The 16,765-nt window shown below is 42.9% G+C and overlaps 1 protein-coding gene across 1 annotated transcript in view; it reads left to right on the top strand.

Moving 5' to 3' along the window:
* The window catches only part of LOC119850471 (mevalonyl-coenzyme A hydratase sidH-like), a 36,143-nt gene that overhangs the window by 9,898 nt on the left and 9,480 nt on the right, over nt 1-16,765 (top strand). The window contains 4 exon segments of the mRNA XM_038388504.2: nt 4,116-4,213; nt 6,774-6,918; nt 16,343-16,458; nt 16,460-16,493. Of these exon segments, the coding sequence (XP_038244432.1) occupies nt 4,116-4,213; nt 6,774-6,918; nt 16,343-16,458; nt 16,460-16,493 (393 nt within the window).

Genomic DNA, 16,765 nt, shown 5'->3' with positions numbered 1-16,765 from the left:
GAATCTACTGGGCCTTCTTAAGGGAGTTTGTGCTGCAGAAGTTATTGTAGCTTTGAGATTACAGTCATGCCCAAGAAGTAGTTTAGTTGCTGCCCACATCTGTGAGAGAATCTTCTTCTCTCTCCTGCCCTCTGCCCCAATATAACTAAGACCAGGAGAGTTGGTGCAGGGTAGAGATTTTTTTTCGTAAAAGTCCATTTCTGGAATAGTGAACGCCACCAGTATCCCCATCTCTTTTCCCCAAGGAACTTTGATCTGTTATAGGTAAAAGCTGAGGTTGTATTGTGAAGTAACTTGATGTTTTCTCTTGTCTGTTTGAAAACTGAGATGCAAACAGGACTATACTAGTAAACTGTAAAGCCTACTGTATTAATATAGCCCTGAGTGCAATAACTTGTGTCATACTGCACTGCAGAAAGCTGTCCTCATGTCTCATTCACAAAAGATTTAGTTTTGGGAGACCTTTTCTCATGTTTGTCAGAGAGCACAGGGTTTCTTTCAGCATTAATAGCATAGTTGTTCTTGTTCCTCATTCCCATTAACAGAGGTTAATTTTCAAAACAAAATTACTTTGCACTTATTTATATTAATCTCCCCAATATTAAATGTGTTTTGAAAATTGTCATGGAGATGCTTTAACTTACACAGCGTCGCAAACTATTTTATTGGATAAAGTGTTGGAGAGCTAATGACACTCGTTTGGTTTATGTTAAGAGTATTTAATACCCACTATTACATGCTATTGCACTGACTAATGATTTGGAACATAAAACAGAAATAGGTTTTGCAGCATCCCTTGGAGGAATCTTACAGAAACTTTAGAGGTTGTGGCTAGAACATATGTTTTAACCTAGTTTTAGCATAATTGGGTCAGGTCCACACTGGCTAGCCAAACTGGCTTATAGCCCAGTTCAGCCACAACCATTTTTAAAACCTGCTTAACCACAGCTGTTAAACACTGTTATCTGGCTTTTGTAGATAGGGCTTTAATTCATACTCAGGGTCATGCTTTTACAGCAGTGATTTGGGAGATTTCCTTAACCAGAACATGGATTGTTTGATTCAAACCTGTATGAAACTTTTCTCCCAAGAGTTCATTTTCTGACATGGATTTCTTTTAGATTTCTAGACTTGGTATTTCCTTCATCTCAGTCACACAACTGACTTGAATGAAGAGAGAATTTAATTTTGTGTCAGTGTGTTGTGTAACTCCTAGGTGAATTTAGCACTTATGAAAATATCATTCTCAGTTATCTTCTAAACATAGCTCAGTCTGCATTTTGGATAGCAATATGTGTTTATACAGTAGTTGTTGGCTTTCCACATTCAGTGACTCCTCCTGTCTCGTATCTCACAGTAACAGCTTTCATGAGAGCTTCTCCATATTCATTTGTCAGGTGTCTAATTCTTCCTTGGGAACTAACTTTCATCCCGAGTTACTATATTTTCCTCCTTTCAGGCTTCTGCGTTAACTGCTGTCATGCAGCCTTTCTTGTAAGGGAAACGCTACCTTGGATCTTCTTGTTCAATTAGATTATTGCATGTTCTCAAGAGATTGTCACACTGTTTCCTATTTTTTTCCCCACCCTCTTCCTTCCAGATTCTTTACCAAGGAAGTTTTGGAGTTCCAACAAAATCATCTCAAAATTAAAGGGAAAATTCTGCCCAGCCTTATTTGAGTGCACAGTATGGGTGAGGCCACAAATATCCTCTCCCCACTCCTCCACTACCCTTGTAAGGCCCAACCTGAATTGCACTCCTTGTGCTTAGGGGAGTGATAAGATTGCTCCCTCCTTACTCACCGTGTAGATGGTGCCCCAGAGGGCACAGGGACTAGGCAGGGTCATGACTGTATCCCTTCACACTGACTAGGGGAGCTCCCTATAGCAGCGTACATGCTATCTCTGTATACACAGGAAGAATGTTTTCTCGGAGGCAGAATACCTCGTGTGTTCTCTCTGGGGCAGTGTGGCTCTGCAATGCCTTCCCAATGCAGGGCTGTGCCGATAAGGCACAATTAAGCCCTTTATCTGCTTTCTTTTCCTGGCATCATTTGTCCATTGGTGAAATCATTCTTCATAAAGTAAAGAGAGACTTCCACCTCACCCTAAATCTGTTCTTTTTTCATCAATCGGATCAGCTACTTGTAGCCTACATTCCCAAATTGTGGTCTGCTGCTCATGTGAGATGTTATCTCTGACTATGATGGTTATTATTTGAATTATCATAGCCCCTTTGAATGAGGTGGCCTGCTACCTAGACTCTCCCTTTCTGCAAGCATTGCTGCCTGGCATGGACACTTTCTTCCACAGAGCATTTCAGAACATCTGTGTCCATTCTCTCACTGTGTTGCTTTACTGTTGATAACAGATGAGATCTGTGGAAGTGATCCCCTTAAAGAGAAAAAAGGCTGATCTATCAGTAAATGAAGTTCTCTGACAAGTTTCTCTCTCTACACGCTCATAGTCTCCCTCTTCCTCCTTGTTGCTTCAGATTTTAAATTCAGATCTCGGTACACAAACCTGAGGGCCAGATCCTCAACTGCTGAATATTGGTGTAGCTTCATTGACATTAATGGAGGACCGGATGAGGATATGGTCCTGAGTTGGTGATGTTAGCCCAACACTTAAAAAAGAACTGTTTGCTTGGGATGGATGTTGAAATGCACACTAAAGCTTTCTAAGTCTATGTTTCATGGATTCCACATCCCATGTATTGATAACATGAGCTTAATAATGTGCCTCTATGGAGGAAATAAACCATTTGGAGAACCAACTTATACTATTAGAGAGTCTTTCCCCCTTATTAGTGATGTGACTCAACAGTACCCAGTTAAGATGTAGTGTAGTCAATAGAAACAATGGGATGGTGAAATTAAGGTTGCCTGGACAATTTTTTACTCTGCCTTCTTTTGTGGATGTGTTAGATTTCATGTTTTAAAATATGACACCCACGAGCTTTCAAACAAATAGGTCAATGTACTTTAAAAAAGACAATCTTATGGACACATTTGGCATGTTATAGCCTTTCAGGCAGTGGGTCCTGTTGGGCCTTACATTGTTTTGCAATTTTCTTAGAATATCATACAACTTCCTTATACTGTCTTAGATATGTTTTAAGCCCACTTCAAGGCCCTATTGTGCTGCCAGAGTGATGAAAAAGGATCGGATTATAAATGAGAATCAGATCCTTTGTCTTCATTGACTTACCTTTATACAACTGAAAAAAGACAGGTGTAATGGAAGTGTTACTTCCTTTTGAAATGTAATTTAAAATTGATGAGTCAGATCTTCAGCTGGTATAAATTGGTACAACTACACTGATTTCAATTAAGCTATACCAATTTATGTCAGCTGAAGATCTGGCCCTGTGTCAGTAATAATAATACAAAAAAATAATTATAATTGTTATCACCCTAGGATATAGGAGCCCTAGTTATAGACCAGAACTCAGTTAAGTCTTACACTTAATAATATTAACTTCAAAATGAATCAGAAAAATTTAAAAGGTAGAATAAATTAAGAACCTAGATCCAGAAAGCTGTTTAGGCTCCTAACTTCTATTGAAATTAGTGGAAGTTAAGGGGCTAAATACCTTTGTGGATCTGGGCCTAAATCTCTCACATAAAACTGGATGGATCTACTATACATTATACACCACTTTGGTCTGGCGTAATGTGCCCTGAAACCAGCTTCACTGGGTAAGGAGCTGAAAATGACCCCTTGACAATGGAAATTTTCATGCACCTTTGACAGTAGGTGTGGCTACACTTTCACTATCAATAGTCCCATTTGAAAGTCACATTGTAGCAAAATGCTGCTGTCGCTAAATGAATGGACAAATATAGAAATGTTTGTCTGAGATACATGTATACATTTTCTGATCCAGATCTATTCCTTAGATGTGTGTAAAAATTGTCTGATGCAGACTCTCAACAAGACTTTCAGGGTTAAATAAGCTTCTGAATAAAAGAAAATGGTCCCTTGAGCCACCCCAAAAGCAGCTCTTGGACAAACCTCAAGGAAAAAATGTGAATAGTTGGAGCTCCACTGACCCCACACTGGTGCTTTCCTGGATTCATCGCTGTGGAATCTAATTTTCACGGTGTTTTGTAGGAGGTAATTTCTGCGCTGGTTATGATTTGAAAGAGCTGTCCCACAACCCAACCTCAATCAAATTGGAACAAGATGTCACCAAAGGTCCTGGTCCCATGGTATGTACTTGGAAATAGAACTGTGCAGCGTGGAGAGGTTTTGGGCAATTCAGTGAAACTAAAGTCAATTTTCGTGGCTTGAAATTGCTGCAGGACCAGATCATTGTGTTTCAGTTGTTTTGCTATATATGTGTGAGAGACGGCTGTTTTGTTTTTAACAGACAGGAAACTTTAAAATCCTGATTTATGGAAACAAGTGACAAATTTCTGTTAACTTGCAGACACAAAAAGAGGAAAATGTACTTGTCCTCTTTGAAGTTAACTAAAAACAAATGGAATTGTTTCCCCAAAGGAAAAGTAGGAGTTTAGTTATGATGCATCACATCCTAGGCATCTTGGAAATTATATATACTGTACCCTCTGTTTATATAAATGTGAATTACATGATTGTGGCACAGGGTCATTTGTAGTTCAAATGAAAATGTAATAAACTGTTGAGGGATAGACAGGATCCAAATCTATTAACTATTTTCCAACATGGTATATCATATTTTTTCTTTAAGTTGAGTGGTAAAGAAAACTTTGGCCCAGTGTCATATGTAGGTATCTGAGTCACATCTGGAAAGCAGGATTTTCACCAATGTTAATATGACTGCAGTCATTCTCAATTTGCATGATATCTCTACCATGAAGACTTTGGTGCAGGAGTTCACTGTTTTGCTCAGAAACAGACTGATTATGAAGTTAGAAGAATCTTTCTGCTTCCTAAAAATGAGTATCTTTATATTCGTACTTGCTGTGGCTGGCAATGTAGGAGAGGTACATATGAAAGCATAAGAACTTCAGGTTCACTGGGGAAGCTTGCTAAAGACAGACCACTTGTAAGGTGGAGGTGTTAGGCAAGTGCTTTTTTTTCCAGTATGTTAGGTAGCTGTGCTCAATGCTTTGAACATCACTTTATATGGGCACTGAGAGATTCATATGTTTCCATATACAGCACGTTCACCAGAAGTACATTAATGGTGACATGTTGATAAAAACAGTAGTCTCAGAAAACAAAACGTTGAATTAGATACTTGGGTATCAGAATTCATTCACCGTACATTTTCAGTTTTGTTCTTATCTTAGATAGAGTGAGGGTCAATAAAGTCACTAAGCTTCTCCAGTTGAGATGAAAACAAGGTGTCAGTCTCACTGGATAGAGTAGTGCATATTCCTGTCTGAATTTTGCTGCTGCTTCTCATAGCTGTAAATTTATTTAGCGTTTTGACAGATGAGGGTGTATAACTCAATAACTTCCTGAAAGTTATTCTAAAGTGTTTTTGAGACTCTTGTCTGAGACTCAACATATACAAGCAAAATAATCCTGCTGTTTGAATTGTTGTGTTCATGAAAGAGTGGTAATTTGAGTGGACGAATAGCTTATTTAACTGTGCCTCAGTTTCTCCAGGTTATAATGTAAATAACAAAACTTTTTAGCCCTTCTAAAGGAGTTTGAGGTCCTCTGATGAAAGATGTGGTTTAAGTGCAGTATATTTTTAATAGACAGCCATGAAGCTATAGGTCACAGTATGCAGTCCTGTGTCTTTCACTTGCTGAGCCCAATAGTCTCTCAGAGGCATGCCTTTGTATTAACGCTAACAGCTGTGGGTTGCCTTTGGTCTGTTAGCATACTGACTACTACTTTAAATTACTGATGCTTGATCCTTAATACAGTCCTAATATGCATAATTATGGCATTCAGTTATGATTGCAGTGTATATCATGAAATTTGAACACATTGGAAACAAATCAAGGATGCAATGCCTTCTTTAAAAAGTGAATTTCCTTCCTTCGATGTGTACGGTGTCTCCCCGATATCAAAACTTGCTCAGCTGATAAGTAAAATGTCTTTCATATGGTCAGCACTAAAAATTCAACATGGGCTCGGAAAGTGTAACTGGGTTCTTTCTACTTTGTACATCATAACCAGTAATAAAGGCTCTGTTAGCCAAATTGTACCCTTGGCTGCACCTGTATAACCTTTTTGCCTTCAGATTATGCCTCAGTGGTCCATGCTCAAATTTAAAGTAAAGTTTGGAAGACCCTGGAGTTGTACAGATGTATCTGAAGTCATCATTTGGTTTGTTTCTTTACATAATCTATACAGTGCAACTTCTGTGATGGAAGCTTAGAATTTCACTACTGTGAACATCTGCTTTAACACTAGTTTAACTCACTGGAACTGGATAAATGTCTTATTATTTTTTCCTACTGCTGTCCTGATTAAACAGCAATCATTGTCATTCAGTCTCATTAGGCTAATTAGGTACCCAGGGATATATCCCAGTAAAGCAATCCCGAATAAACCAAGTAGACTGTATTCATAAAAATGTAAATTGATCACAGCAAAACCAAGATAATAAATTGAAGTTAGTATATGTGGGTGCATTAGCTGATGTGCTGGTTGCAACCATCCTAGATATGGTCCAATCCTGTAAACACTTATTACAAGGCATAGTCCTGCTGAAGTCAAAAAACCTCCATCCTATATTAAGCACTACACCCAACAGTGTTTGCAGGATTGGGTCTTTGGTATGTATACTGTGGTATGAATGTATTATATCTTTTATTTTGATAGGGTCCTTCCCGAATAAAGTTTTCCAAACCAGTGATTGCTGCAGTAAGTGGCTATGCAGTGGCCGGGGGTCTTGAGCTCTCTCTTTTGGCTGACCTGCGTGTTGTGGAGCAGAGTACCATTTTTGGAGTGTTCTGCAGACGCTTTGGTATGTTTTCATACAAAATCTCTACAGAGATAGCAGAGACCAGATTTAAAAAAAAAAAAAAAAAGTCTTTAGAATTGCTCTCCCAGTTCTTGCAAGTGCGAAACCTATCTCGGTATATGTGAATTGGGTACATAGACCCACAATTTTCTGGTTTGTATGCATACAGTTTGCAGGCACATGGTTACAGATTGATCTGAGAATTAGGCCCTGATCTCTCTCGCTCTTTCTCTTTGCTGCTTTGTCTGCTTTCTTTATAGCCAAATGTTACAGGCAAGTTTGGAAATTAGAAGCCTGCTAGCCAACTAAGGGCTCATCCTCACTGAGAATTTACATCGCCATAGCTATGCTGCTTAGGGGTGTGACAAATCCACATCCCTAAGTGATGTAGTTAAGCAGACCTAACCCCCAGTGTAGACTGTACTAGGCAGACAGAAGAATTCTGCTGTTGACCTAGTTACTGTCTCTTGGGGAGGTGGATTACCTACACTGACAGGAGAATCCCTCCCGTTGGTGAAGGTAGTGTCTACACCAGGGTTGGGCAAACTTTTTGGCTTGAGGGCCACATCTGGGTATGGAAATTGTATGGCAGGTCATGAATGCTCACGAAATTGGGGTTGGGGTGCAGGAGAAGGTGAGGTCTCTGGGCAAGGGTGCGGGCTCTGGGGTGGGGCCAGAAATAAGTTGAGGGGGCTCTGGACTGGGGCAGAGGGGTGGGGTGGGGGATGAGGGCTCTGGCTGGAGGTGTGGGCTCTGGGGTAGGGATGAGGGGTTTGGGGTACAGGAGGGTGCTCCATGCTGGGATTGAGGGGTTCAGAGGGCAGGAGGGGGATTGGGGCTGGTGCAGGGTTGGGGCATGGGGGGGTGAGGGCTCTGGCTGGGGGTGCTAGCTCTGGGGTGGGGCTGGGGATGAGAGGTTTGGGGTACAGGAGGGTGCGCCAGGCTGGGATTGAGGGGTTTGGAGGGTGGAGGGGAATCAGGGCTGGGGTAGGGGTTTGAGCATGGAGGGGGTTCAGGCTCCAGGCAGCGCTTGCCTCAAGCAGCTCCTGGAAGCAGCAGCATGTCCCCCTCTCTGGTTTCTATGCAGAGACGTGGCCAGGCAGCTCTGTGCGCTGCCCTGTCCGTAGGCGCTGCCCCTACAGCTCCCATTGGCCGCAATTCCCTGCCAATGGAGGTGTGGGGGCGGCACTTGGAGCTCGGGCAGCGTGCAGAGCCCTCTGGCTACCCCTACGCATAGGAGCTGCAGGAGGAACATGCCGCTGCTTCCAGGAGCTGCAGCACACACAAGCGGAGTGGCCCCCGACTGAGAGGGGATATGATAGAGGTCTATAAAATCATGACTAGTGTGGAGAAAGTGAGTAAGTGTTATTTACTTCTTCTCATAACACAAGAACTAGGGATCACCAAATGAAATCAATAGGCAACAGGTTTAAAATAAACAAAAAGGAAGTACACCTCTACCCCAATATAACGTGGTCCTCGGGAGCCAAAAAAATCTTACCGCATCATAGGTGAAAACCACGTTATATTGAACTTGCTTTGGCCTTGAGCATTTCCATTAAGTCACTTCCCGCCCCGACTGACCCCTCAGAACCCCTGACTCATCCAGCCCCCCGCCCCGCTCCCTGTCCCCTGACTGCCCTGACCCCTATCCACACCCCTGCCCCCTGATAGGCCCCCCGGGACTCCCACGCCCTATTCAATGCTCCTGTTTCCCATCCCCTAACCACCCTGCCCCCAGAACCTCCAAACTATCCAACCGCCCCCCGAGACCCTCTGCCCCTTATCCAACCCCTCAGCCCCTGCCCAATACCTTAACGCACCGCTCAGAGCAGCGTGTCGGAGCCAGACACGCTGACGCGCCGGTCTGCTGAAGTGCACAGCCCTGCCCCCCAGAGCGCTGCTTTACCGTGTTATATCCGAATTAGTGTCATTTCAGGTCACGTTATATCAGAGTAAAGGTATTTCTTCACATAATGCACAGTCAACCTGTGAAACACTTTGTCAGAGGATGTTGTGAAGGCCAAGACTATAACAGGGTTCAAAAAAGAACTAGATAAATTCATGGAGGTTAGGTCCATCAATGGCTATTAGCCAAGATGGGCAGGGATGGTGTCCTTAGCCTCTGTTTGCCAGAAGCTGGGAATGGGCAACAGGAGATGGATCATTTGATGATTACCTGTTGTGTTCATTCCCTCTGGGGTACCTGGCATTGGCCACACTCAGAAGACAGGATACTGGGCTAGATGGACCTCTGGTCTGACCCAGTATGGCTGTTGTTGTGTTCATTTATGTAAATCATTATGAATATTTTAAATTTTAATAAAGCCATAAATATCTACTGTAGTTACTGCTGATAAAACATTTGTTAAATTTAAGATTTTTGTTTTCCTGCTAATAAAGTAAGTTTTTTTTTTTTCCCCAATGTATTTAGATAGAGTGTGGAATAAAGGTATGAAGTAGAGCTTTGAAATATTTTTCTAGTTAGTCTGAAGGATAATGATAGCTCCTCCATAGCTAAAATGAAAGCTCGCTTCTCATTATAAGCCCTATATAAGAAACAAACAAATAAATTACCCTGAAATTTCACATACCACATCAGTCTTAGGGAGAGGTTTTCCTGGGAAATTTAATAAATTTATCAAATCTTTTTTCCAAATTTTGTTTTGTTGGCCTTGTTGAGGAGAGGCACTTTTTTCTAGGCCTGGGAGGCAGGGAAGATGCCTAAAAAGGTTTACAAAGTTAAAAAGTTAGATGAGGTGCACACTGTGCAGCTGCAAACAATTACATGTGCTTTACTTTACTACCAAGAGCAGTTCTGTTGATTTCAGTGAGACTACTCCATAATAATAAAGTTAAGCAAAAGAAAGACCTTGTCTACACCATAGGTAACTTTGGTATAATTTACGTTGCTCAGGGGGTGTGGATTATTCACACCCCTAAGCGATGTAAGTTACACTGACCTAAGCGCTGGTGTAGACAGCGCTATGTTGATGGGAGAGCTTCTCCCACTGACATAGCTACTGCCTCTCCTAGAGGCAGGAGTTATTAAGCTGATGGGAGAGCTCTTGCCCATCATCTTAGAGAATCTCAGCCACAATGCAGCTAAATTGCGGTAAGTGCTATAGTGTAGATGTAACCTAATTGTTTCAGGATTAGTACCTTACTAGAGTGGTGTGCTAGTGAGTGCTGAAGGATCCTGTGGCAGCAGGGAACTGACTGGATCCCTGCTTGTTCATTTCCAGGCTTTTTGATGTTGGGGTAATTGAGTTTCCGTGGCCATTCAGATCCTTGGCCTCTCTGCAAAGGCTGCAAAACATGGTAGCTGTTTTTGTGATGTGGAGACCTTTTCACCAGGAACTGGAGTGAGGCTGCCAACAATGATAGTAACTTTCAGCCTCTACCAATCTATAGCTAGAGTTGTACTGTATTTAGATAGAAGAGTGTGACTGTATTTTCCACCGAATGCATCCAATGAAGTGAGCTGTAGCTCATGAAAGCTTATGCTCAAATAAATTTGTTAGTCTCTAAGGTGCCACAAGTACTCCTTTTCTTTTTGCGAATCTGAAACCTAGAGTTGTACAGATGACTTATGAGATGCCTCTAATAGCCTATTTCCAAGAAGGTCCCTGCCATCTCAAGAATTTAATGGGAAACTTTATAAGTCTTTTAACTATATTTTGAGATGCTCAGGCGTTGTCTACTATGCACACCACTTGCAGCAGCATATAGGGTATATGTAGCTACATGCTGCAGTGAAAAGCAAGCCGCATCCATGCTGCGGAGTGTAGATACACATGAAAGGCTCAGCCAGGGGAAGGCAGTGAGGAAAAGCTCAGGGAAAAGACTCCAGCAGCAAGCACTGCACTGCTAAAGATAGCAGAGTAGATGAGGGAAGCACTGCTTGGGCACGTAGAGAGTCTTGAATGTAGGGTACATACCTGCAGGGTTCAGGCACGTCTTTACTCACCTTAGCAGTGCCTCACTGTCTGTGCTGCTATTTATACCCCTACTAGGGGGATATGTAGTGTAGGTAATCTACAGGTAGCTGAAAGGAGTGTGCAGTGTAGACATACCTCCAAAGTAATAACTTCTTATTACAATCAGAAAGTTCCTCTGACTTGTGGGGTATGGCAGGGAGAGGGAATACTAAACTTCAGTCCTTAACAGCTGCAGTGACTCTACTGTTCTCACTTACTTGAGTTCTGGTTGACTCATGCACAACTTGTGCTAAAATTCTTGCAGATAGTGGACGTGCTGCAACTGGGATTTTCATAGCCCTGATGGTTTGTTTGAAGTAGCTGTAGATTTCACTGTTGACATTCTAGTATATTCAACAGACAGGCCTATTTGTAAAGCAAGTTGTTGAACAAGGTGCATGCAAACTATCGTTTGTAATAGCATGGTTTACCCTAATAGTTTGTTGGCCCTTGCTGTGAGAGAAGAAGCAGTGCTAAGAATGTCTGGGGAATGCAACACACTTGCACCATGCTTCTTTAACATCTGCTGCAGTATTATGCTTATTGTAGTTTGGCCCATTTTAAATACTTGAACACAGTGCTTCATGTGGTGCTTTTTTTTTTTTTTTTAAAAATGAGCGAGTGGTTCATCTTTAAAGAGAAGCCACCACTCTTAAAATCTGCTTTATGTGCTGCTGTTGTCATATAATCTATCCTTTGATCCTGACCACTTATCCACATGGTAGCTGTAAAGATCTGGGAACAAATTTCCCTTTTAGTTCGTTTCAGATCATGACTGATTTTTATTAAACCAGTTTAGAGCATCTCCATGAAGAAATAGCGTGGTGATGTCTGAGCTAAATGTGACTATTTTTAAAAACCTTTCATAGAAATAAATTCATATGGCAACATCCTGTTATATCTTAAACCTGTTAGGGGAGAGCACCCAGTTATGGAAGAAGAATAGACTTATGGTTAGGGTACTGGTATGAGATTTGGAGAACCTGCATTCAATTCTTAACTCTGCCACAGACTTCCTGTGTGATCTTGGACAAGTTACTGTGGCAAATTGCCAGCACTACTATGATGGGTCTCATGCTTTCTCTTCGGGGGGGGGGGGGGAAATCAGGTACTGTTTCTTGCCCCTGAACTAGGTTATTAACTGCCCCACTAGTGTCCTAGAGGAGGGTAGTGGGGAGGGAGGAACCCAGGCCCACCTTCTACTCTGGGTCCCAGCCCAGGGATAGCAATAAACTACTAGAACTAGTGGTTCCTTCCCCTAGGCTACTTCCCTCTCCTGCCCTTCAGCTTGTGGGGCTTCCTACCCTCCCTCTGCACAAACCAGCTGTCCCTTTACCTAGGGTCTTGGTCTTCTTAGCCCACTGCAGCACTTCTCCAAACTCTCCTCTGCTTCCCTCCAAACTACTCTCTGCTTCAACACCAATCCACTCTGTTTCAACTTCTCCTCTTGTCTGATTGAAGCAGGGGTTTTTTTTCATGTGACTAGCTTCAGGTGCTTTAATTAATTTATAGCAAACTTTCTTCCTTCTGCAGGGAATAAGGCTCCCTTCTAACACTCTCCTGCTGCCCTGTGGCCATGCTGTAGCACACTACTTAATCTTCCTGTGTCTCAGTTCCCCCTCTGTAAAATAGAGATAACAATTCTTTTCTGCCTCACATGGGTGTTTTGAAGATAATTTCATTAATGTTTGTGAGACTCAGGGCTTGTCTCCACTGGAAATGCTACAGTGGCACAGCTGCAGCACTTCAGTATAGACACTACCTATGCTGATGGGAGGGGTTCTCCCATCGGCACAGTTTATCTACATCCCAGAGAGGCGGTAGCTAGGCTGACAGAGGAATTCTTCTGTTGACCCATGCTGTGTAGGCTGGGGGTAAGGTTGACTTAACTGTGCCACTCAAGGATGTGGATTTTTCACATCTCTGAGTGAAGGAGCTGGGACAACCTAACTTTTTAGTGTAGACCTGGCCTCCGTTACAATGGTGATGGAGGGGCCATGTAAGAACATGAATAGTGTTCTAATTCTAACAATATATATAATTACCCTCCTAATCAAGCTGCATTTGGGAGTTTTGGAGTGGCAGGTGGCTTTCTGTTTGTAATTATCCAGAGTACAGTAAAAGCTGTGTTATCTGGCATTTTACCAACCGGAAAGCTCTATAAACCGGCATTTCTGATATTCACTGAAAGTCCAGAATATAGTCCGGTTGGCATGGGGCCAGCAGGCTCCCTACCTGGTTCTCCATGGCTCCCTGGAAGCGGTGACATGTCCTTGCTGCCCCTAGGCGGAGGAATGGGGGCTCCATGCGCTGCCCCTGCCTCGAGCACTGGTGCCGCAGCTCCCATTGGTCGGGAACTACGGCCAATAGGAGCTATGGGAGCAACGCCTGCAGGTGGAGGTAGCACGCAGAGCTGCCTAGTTGTGCCTCTGCTTAGGAGCAGCAGGGACATGTCACCGCTTGCAGGGAGCTGCCAGAGGTGAGCACCGCCTGGATCAGGCACCCCGAAACTTCTCTTGTGCCTGAACCCCCTTCCCCAAGCCCCTTCCCGCACCCAAACTTCCTCCCAGAGCCCACGCCCAGCACCCTCTTCTGTGCCCCAACCCTCAGCCCCCTCCCACACCCAAATTCCCTCCCTCTTAGTGAACCAGAATTTTTGATTTACTGGCACCCCCCATACCCCCAACATGCCGGGTAACAAAGCTTTTACTAAAAAAGTAAAGGAGTACTTGTGGCACCTTTAGAGACTAACAAATTTATTTGAGCATAAGCTTTCGTGAGCTACAGCTCACTTCATCGGATGCATGCAGTGGAAAATACAGTGGGGAGATCTATATACATAAAGAACATGAAACAATGGGTGTTATCATACACACTGTAACGAGAGTGATCACTTAAGGTGAACTATTACCAGCAGGAGAGCTGGGGGGAAAAAGCCTTTTGTAGTGATAATCAAGGTGAGCCATTTCCAGCCGTTGACAAGAACGTCTGAGGAACAGTGGGGGGTGAGGGGGGAGAATAAACATGGGGAAATAGTTTTTACTTTATGTAGTGACCCATCCACTCCCAGTCTTTATTCAAGCCAAAGTTAATTGTATCCAGTTTGCAAATTAATTCCAATTCAGCAGTCTCTCGTTGGAGTCTGTTTTTGAAGTTTTTTTGTTGAAGAATTGCCACTTTTAGGTCTGTAATCGAGTGACCAAAGAGATAGAAGTGTTCTCCGACTGGTTTTTGAATGTTATAATTCTTGATGTCTGATTTGTGTCCATTCATTCTTTTATGTAGAAACTGTCCAGTTTAACCAATGTACATGGCAGAGGGGCATTGCTGGCACATGATGGCATATATCACATTGGTAGATGTGCAGGTGAACAAGCCTCTGATCGTGTGGCTGATGTGATTAGGTCCTATGATGGTGTCCCCTGAATAGATATGTGGACACAGTTGGCAACGGGCTTTGTTGCAAGGATAGGTTCCTGGGTTAGTGTTTTTGTTGTGTGGTGTGTGGTTGCTGGTGAGTGTTTGCTTCAGGTTGGGGGGCTGTCAGACACCATCATAGGGCCTAATCACATCAGCCACACGATCAGAGGCTCGTTCACCTGCACATCTACCAATGTGATATGTGCCAGCAATGCCCCTCTGCCATGTACATTGGTCAAACTGGATAGTCTCTACGTAAAAGAATAAATGGACATAAATCAGACATCAAGAATTATAACACCTCCAAGAGCAATTCACAAACCAGGGAAGATAGGTGTTCGGCTGCCTACGTCATGTCTGGGGGCTTGATCCGATAGCAATGCTCAGAGGCTGTCTACTGGATTGGGCCCCTCACAGGAGTTCAGAAAAAACAGCAGGAGGTTGGGGAGGCCCTCCCTTACAACCTTTAGCCTAGGGGTTAGGCTATTCACCCAGGATGTAGAAGATCCCTGGTTCAAATACCACCTCCTCCTGAGGGGTAGAAGAGATTTGAACAGGCATTGACCACTTTTCAGGTGAGAGCCCTAGGCTATAGAGTCATTCTAACGCTTCCGCTGACCCAATTAATATTTAATTAAAGTAGAACAAGAGCAATAGGCAAGTGAAGGAACCCCCACCTCAGAATATTCTACATCCAGGGGGAGGAGGAACTTGAACTGGGGATTTCACATATCCAGGGTGAATACTCTATCCACTAGGCCAAAGGTTATAATGAAGGTTCTCTCCTCTCTCCCCCCCCTCCCAGATGTTTTGTTTGGGTTCTGCACACCACTTAGGCATTCAAATATCTATCTTCCCATGGTTCATGGATTGCAAACAGAGCTAGGAACCCAATGCAGCCCAGACTTAGGTGCTTATCTCTGTGAGAGGGGCAGGGCTTAGTACACCCCGCTCTGGTCAGCATGTTGCATTGGCTAACTTAAGCAGCTCCTTGTCTCGCTGGCTTTGTGGGTCTCAGTTTTACGTATCTGTCTCTCTTTTTGTTCATTGTATAGAGAGCTTAGGCACCTAAGTCAGCTTTATAAATAGTAGGGTGGGTCCTGTGGTTTTTCCTAAAAGTTAGGGATTATGATGTTCAGTGTCATAATGCCTAAGTCCCTTTGTAGATCTGGGCCTTAGTCACATAGCTTCTGTATAAAAGCAAATCTTTCAACACTGGTCTTTGGGAATTGTTCCTGACAATATCAGCACATTTCTGATGAACAGGTAAACAACATTAAATCACTTCTTTAAGTGCAGGTCTGCTCTGAAAAGTGATTTGTAAAAGTAAATCTGCTCCCTGTGCTTAGTCACATTTGTTCTGTGACAAATATTACTCTTGACTTCTGAGATCTCTGCAGAGTCAACAGAGCTAAAAGAGAGTGAGCTGGATTTTTGTACTCCTTGTGCAGCAAGAGAACTGTTTACTAAATTATGGTCCAATCAGGACTTAAATTAGAGGCCCATCCAGTAACAACTGTGCAACCTCACGAAAGGCACCAGGTTTACACGGGTGCCACCAAGGGCATAATTTGGTCTATAAAAGCATATTTATTAGTGATGAAGCTATAGTAGGAAAGAGCCTAGCTTGATTCTCAGAGACTAGGCAGTTTGCAGAGCTGACATATACCCAAAAAAAAAAAAAAACAAAAAAAAAACCTTTTTACTTGTAAAGTTGAGCGCATTTGATACAGAAATCGTCAAGGAAAAATATGGAAGCCAGGAGTGCTGTTTTAGAGTCACTTTTCAGGGTAGATCAAATTGCACTTACAGTTTTAGATAACTGTCTTTCAGTTGTGAAATTAAAGGGCAGAATCCGCAAACCTTACTAATGAAATAGTCCTTTTGTGTTACATTAAGTAAATGCAAAGAAGCAGCTTAGAATACTCACTTGAGTAAAGTCATGCAGGATTAGGCCAAAAAAATTGTTTTTAAAATAATATAACAGTTTGGGTTTTCTTTTAATCCTGTGTTTTGGTTTTTCACAGGTGTTCCACTGATGATGGTGGCACTGTACGGCTACCCTCGACTGATTGGTCTCTCACGAGCCTTAGATCTCATTCTAACTGGTCGTCCTGTTGGTGCACAAGAAGCATATGAGTTTGGGGCTAGCCAATCGAATAGTCCCCAATGGCCAAGGTTAGTGCTTAACGAACAATGTAGGAAATGGTTCTAAATGTGAATCTTTTGATAGTGTTATTATCTGTATGTTTGTCTTTGTGAAGGCTAGTTAACACAAAAATAATCAAGATTTTTGTAATAAACAGAATTGGTTACAGGGGCATGCACAAGAATGGGCAAACAGGGGCAAGGCCCCCCACACCAAATTCTCCATGTGTCCCTGCAGCCCGGGAGGGAGGAAGCAGTGGGCAGCTGACTGCCGGCTGAGTCCTCCTCCCCTAACCCCTAAA

This window comes from Dermochelys coriacea, chromosome 2 (genome assembly GCF_009764565.3).
Source record: "Dermochelys coriacea isolate rDerCor1 chromosome 2, rDerCor1.pri.v4, whole genome shotgun sequence".
Classification (NCBI taxonomy): domain Eukaryota; kingdom Metazoa; phylum Chordata; order Testudines; family Dermochelyidae; genus Dermochelys; species Dermochelys coriacea.
Note: the sequence above shows the minus strand (reverse complement) of the source record. Positions and strands in the feature narration are given on the sequence as shown.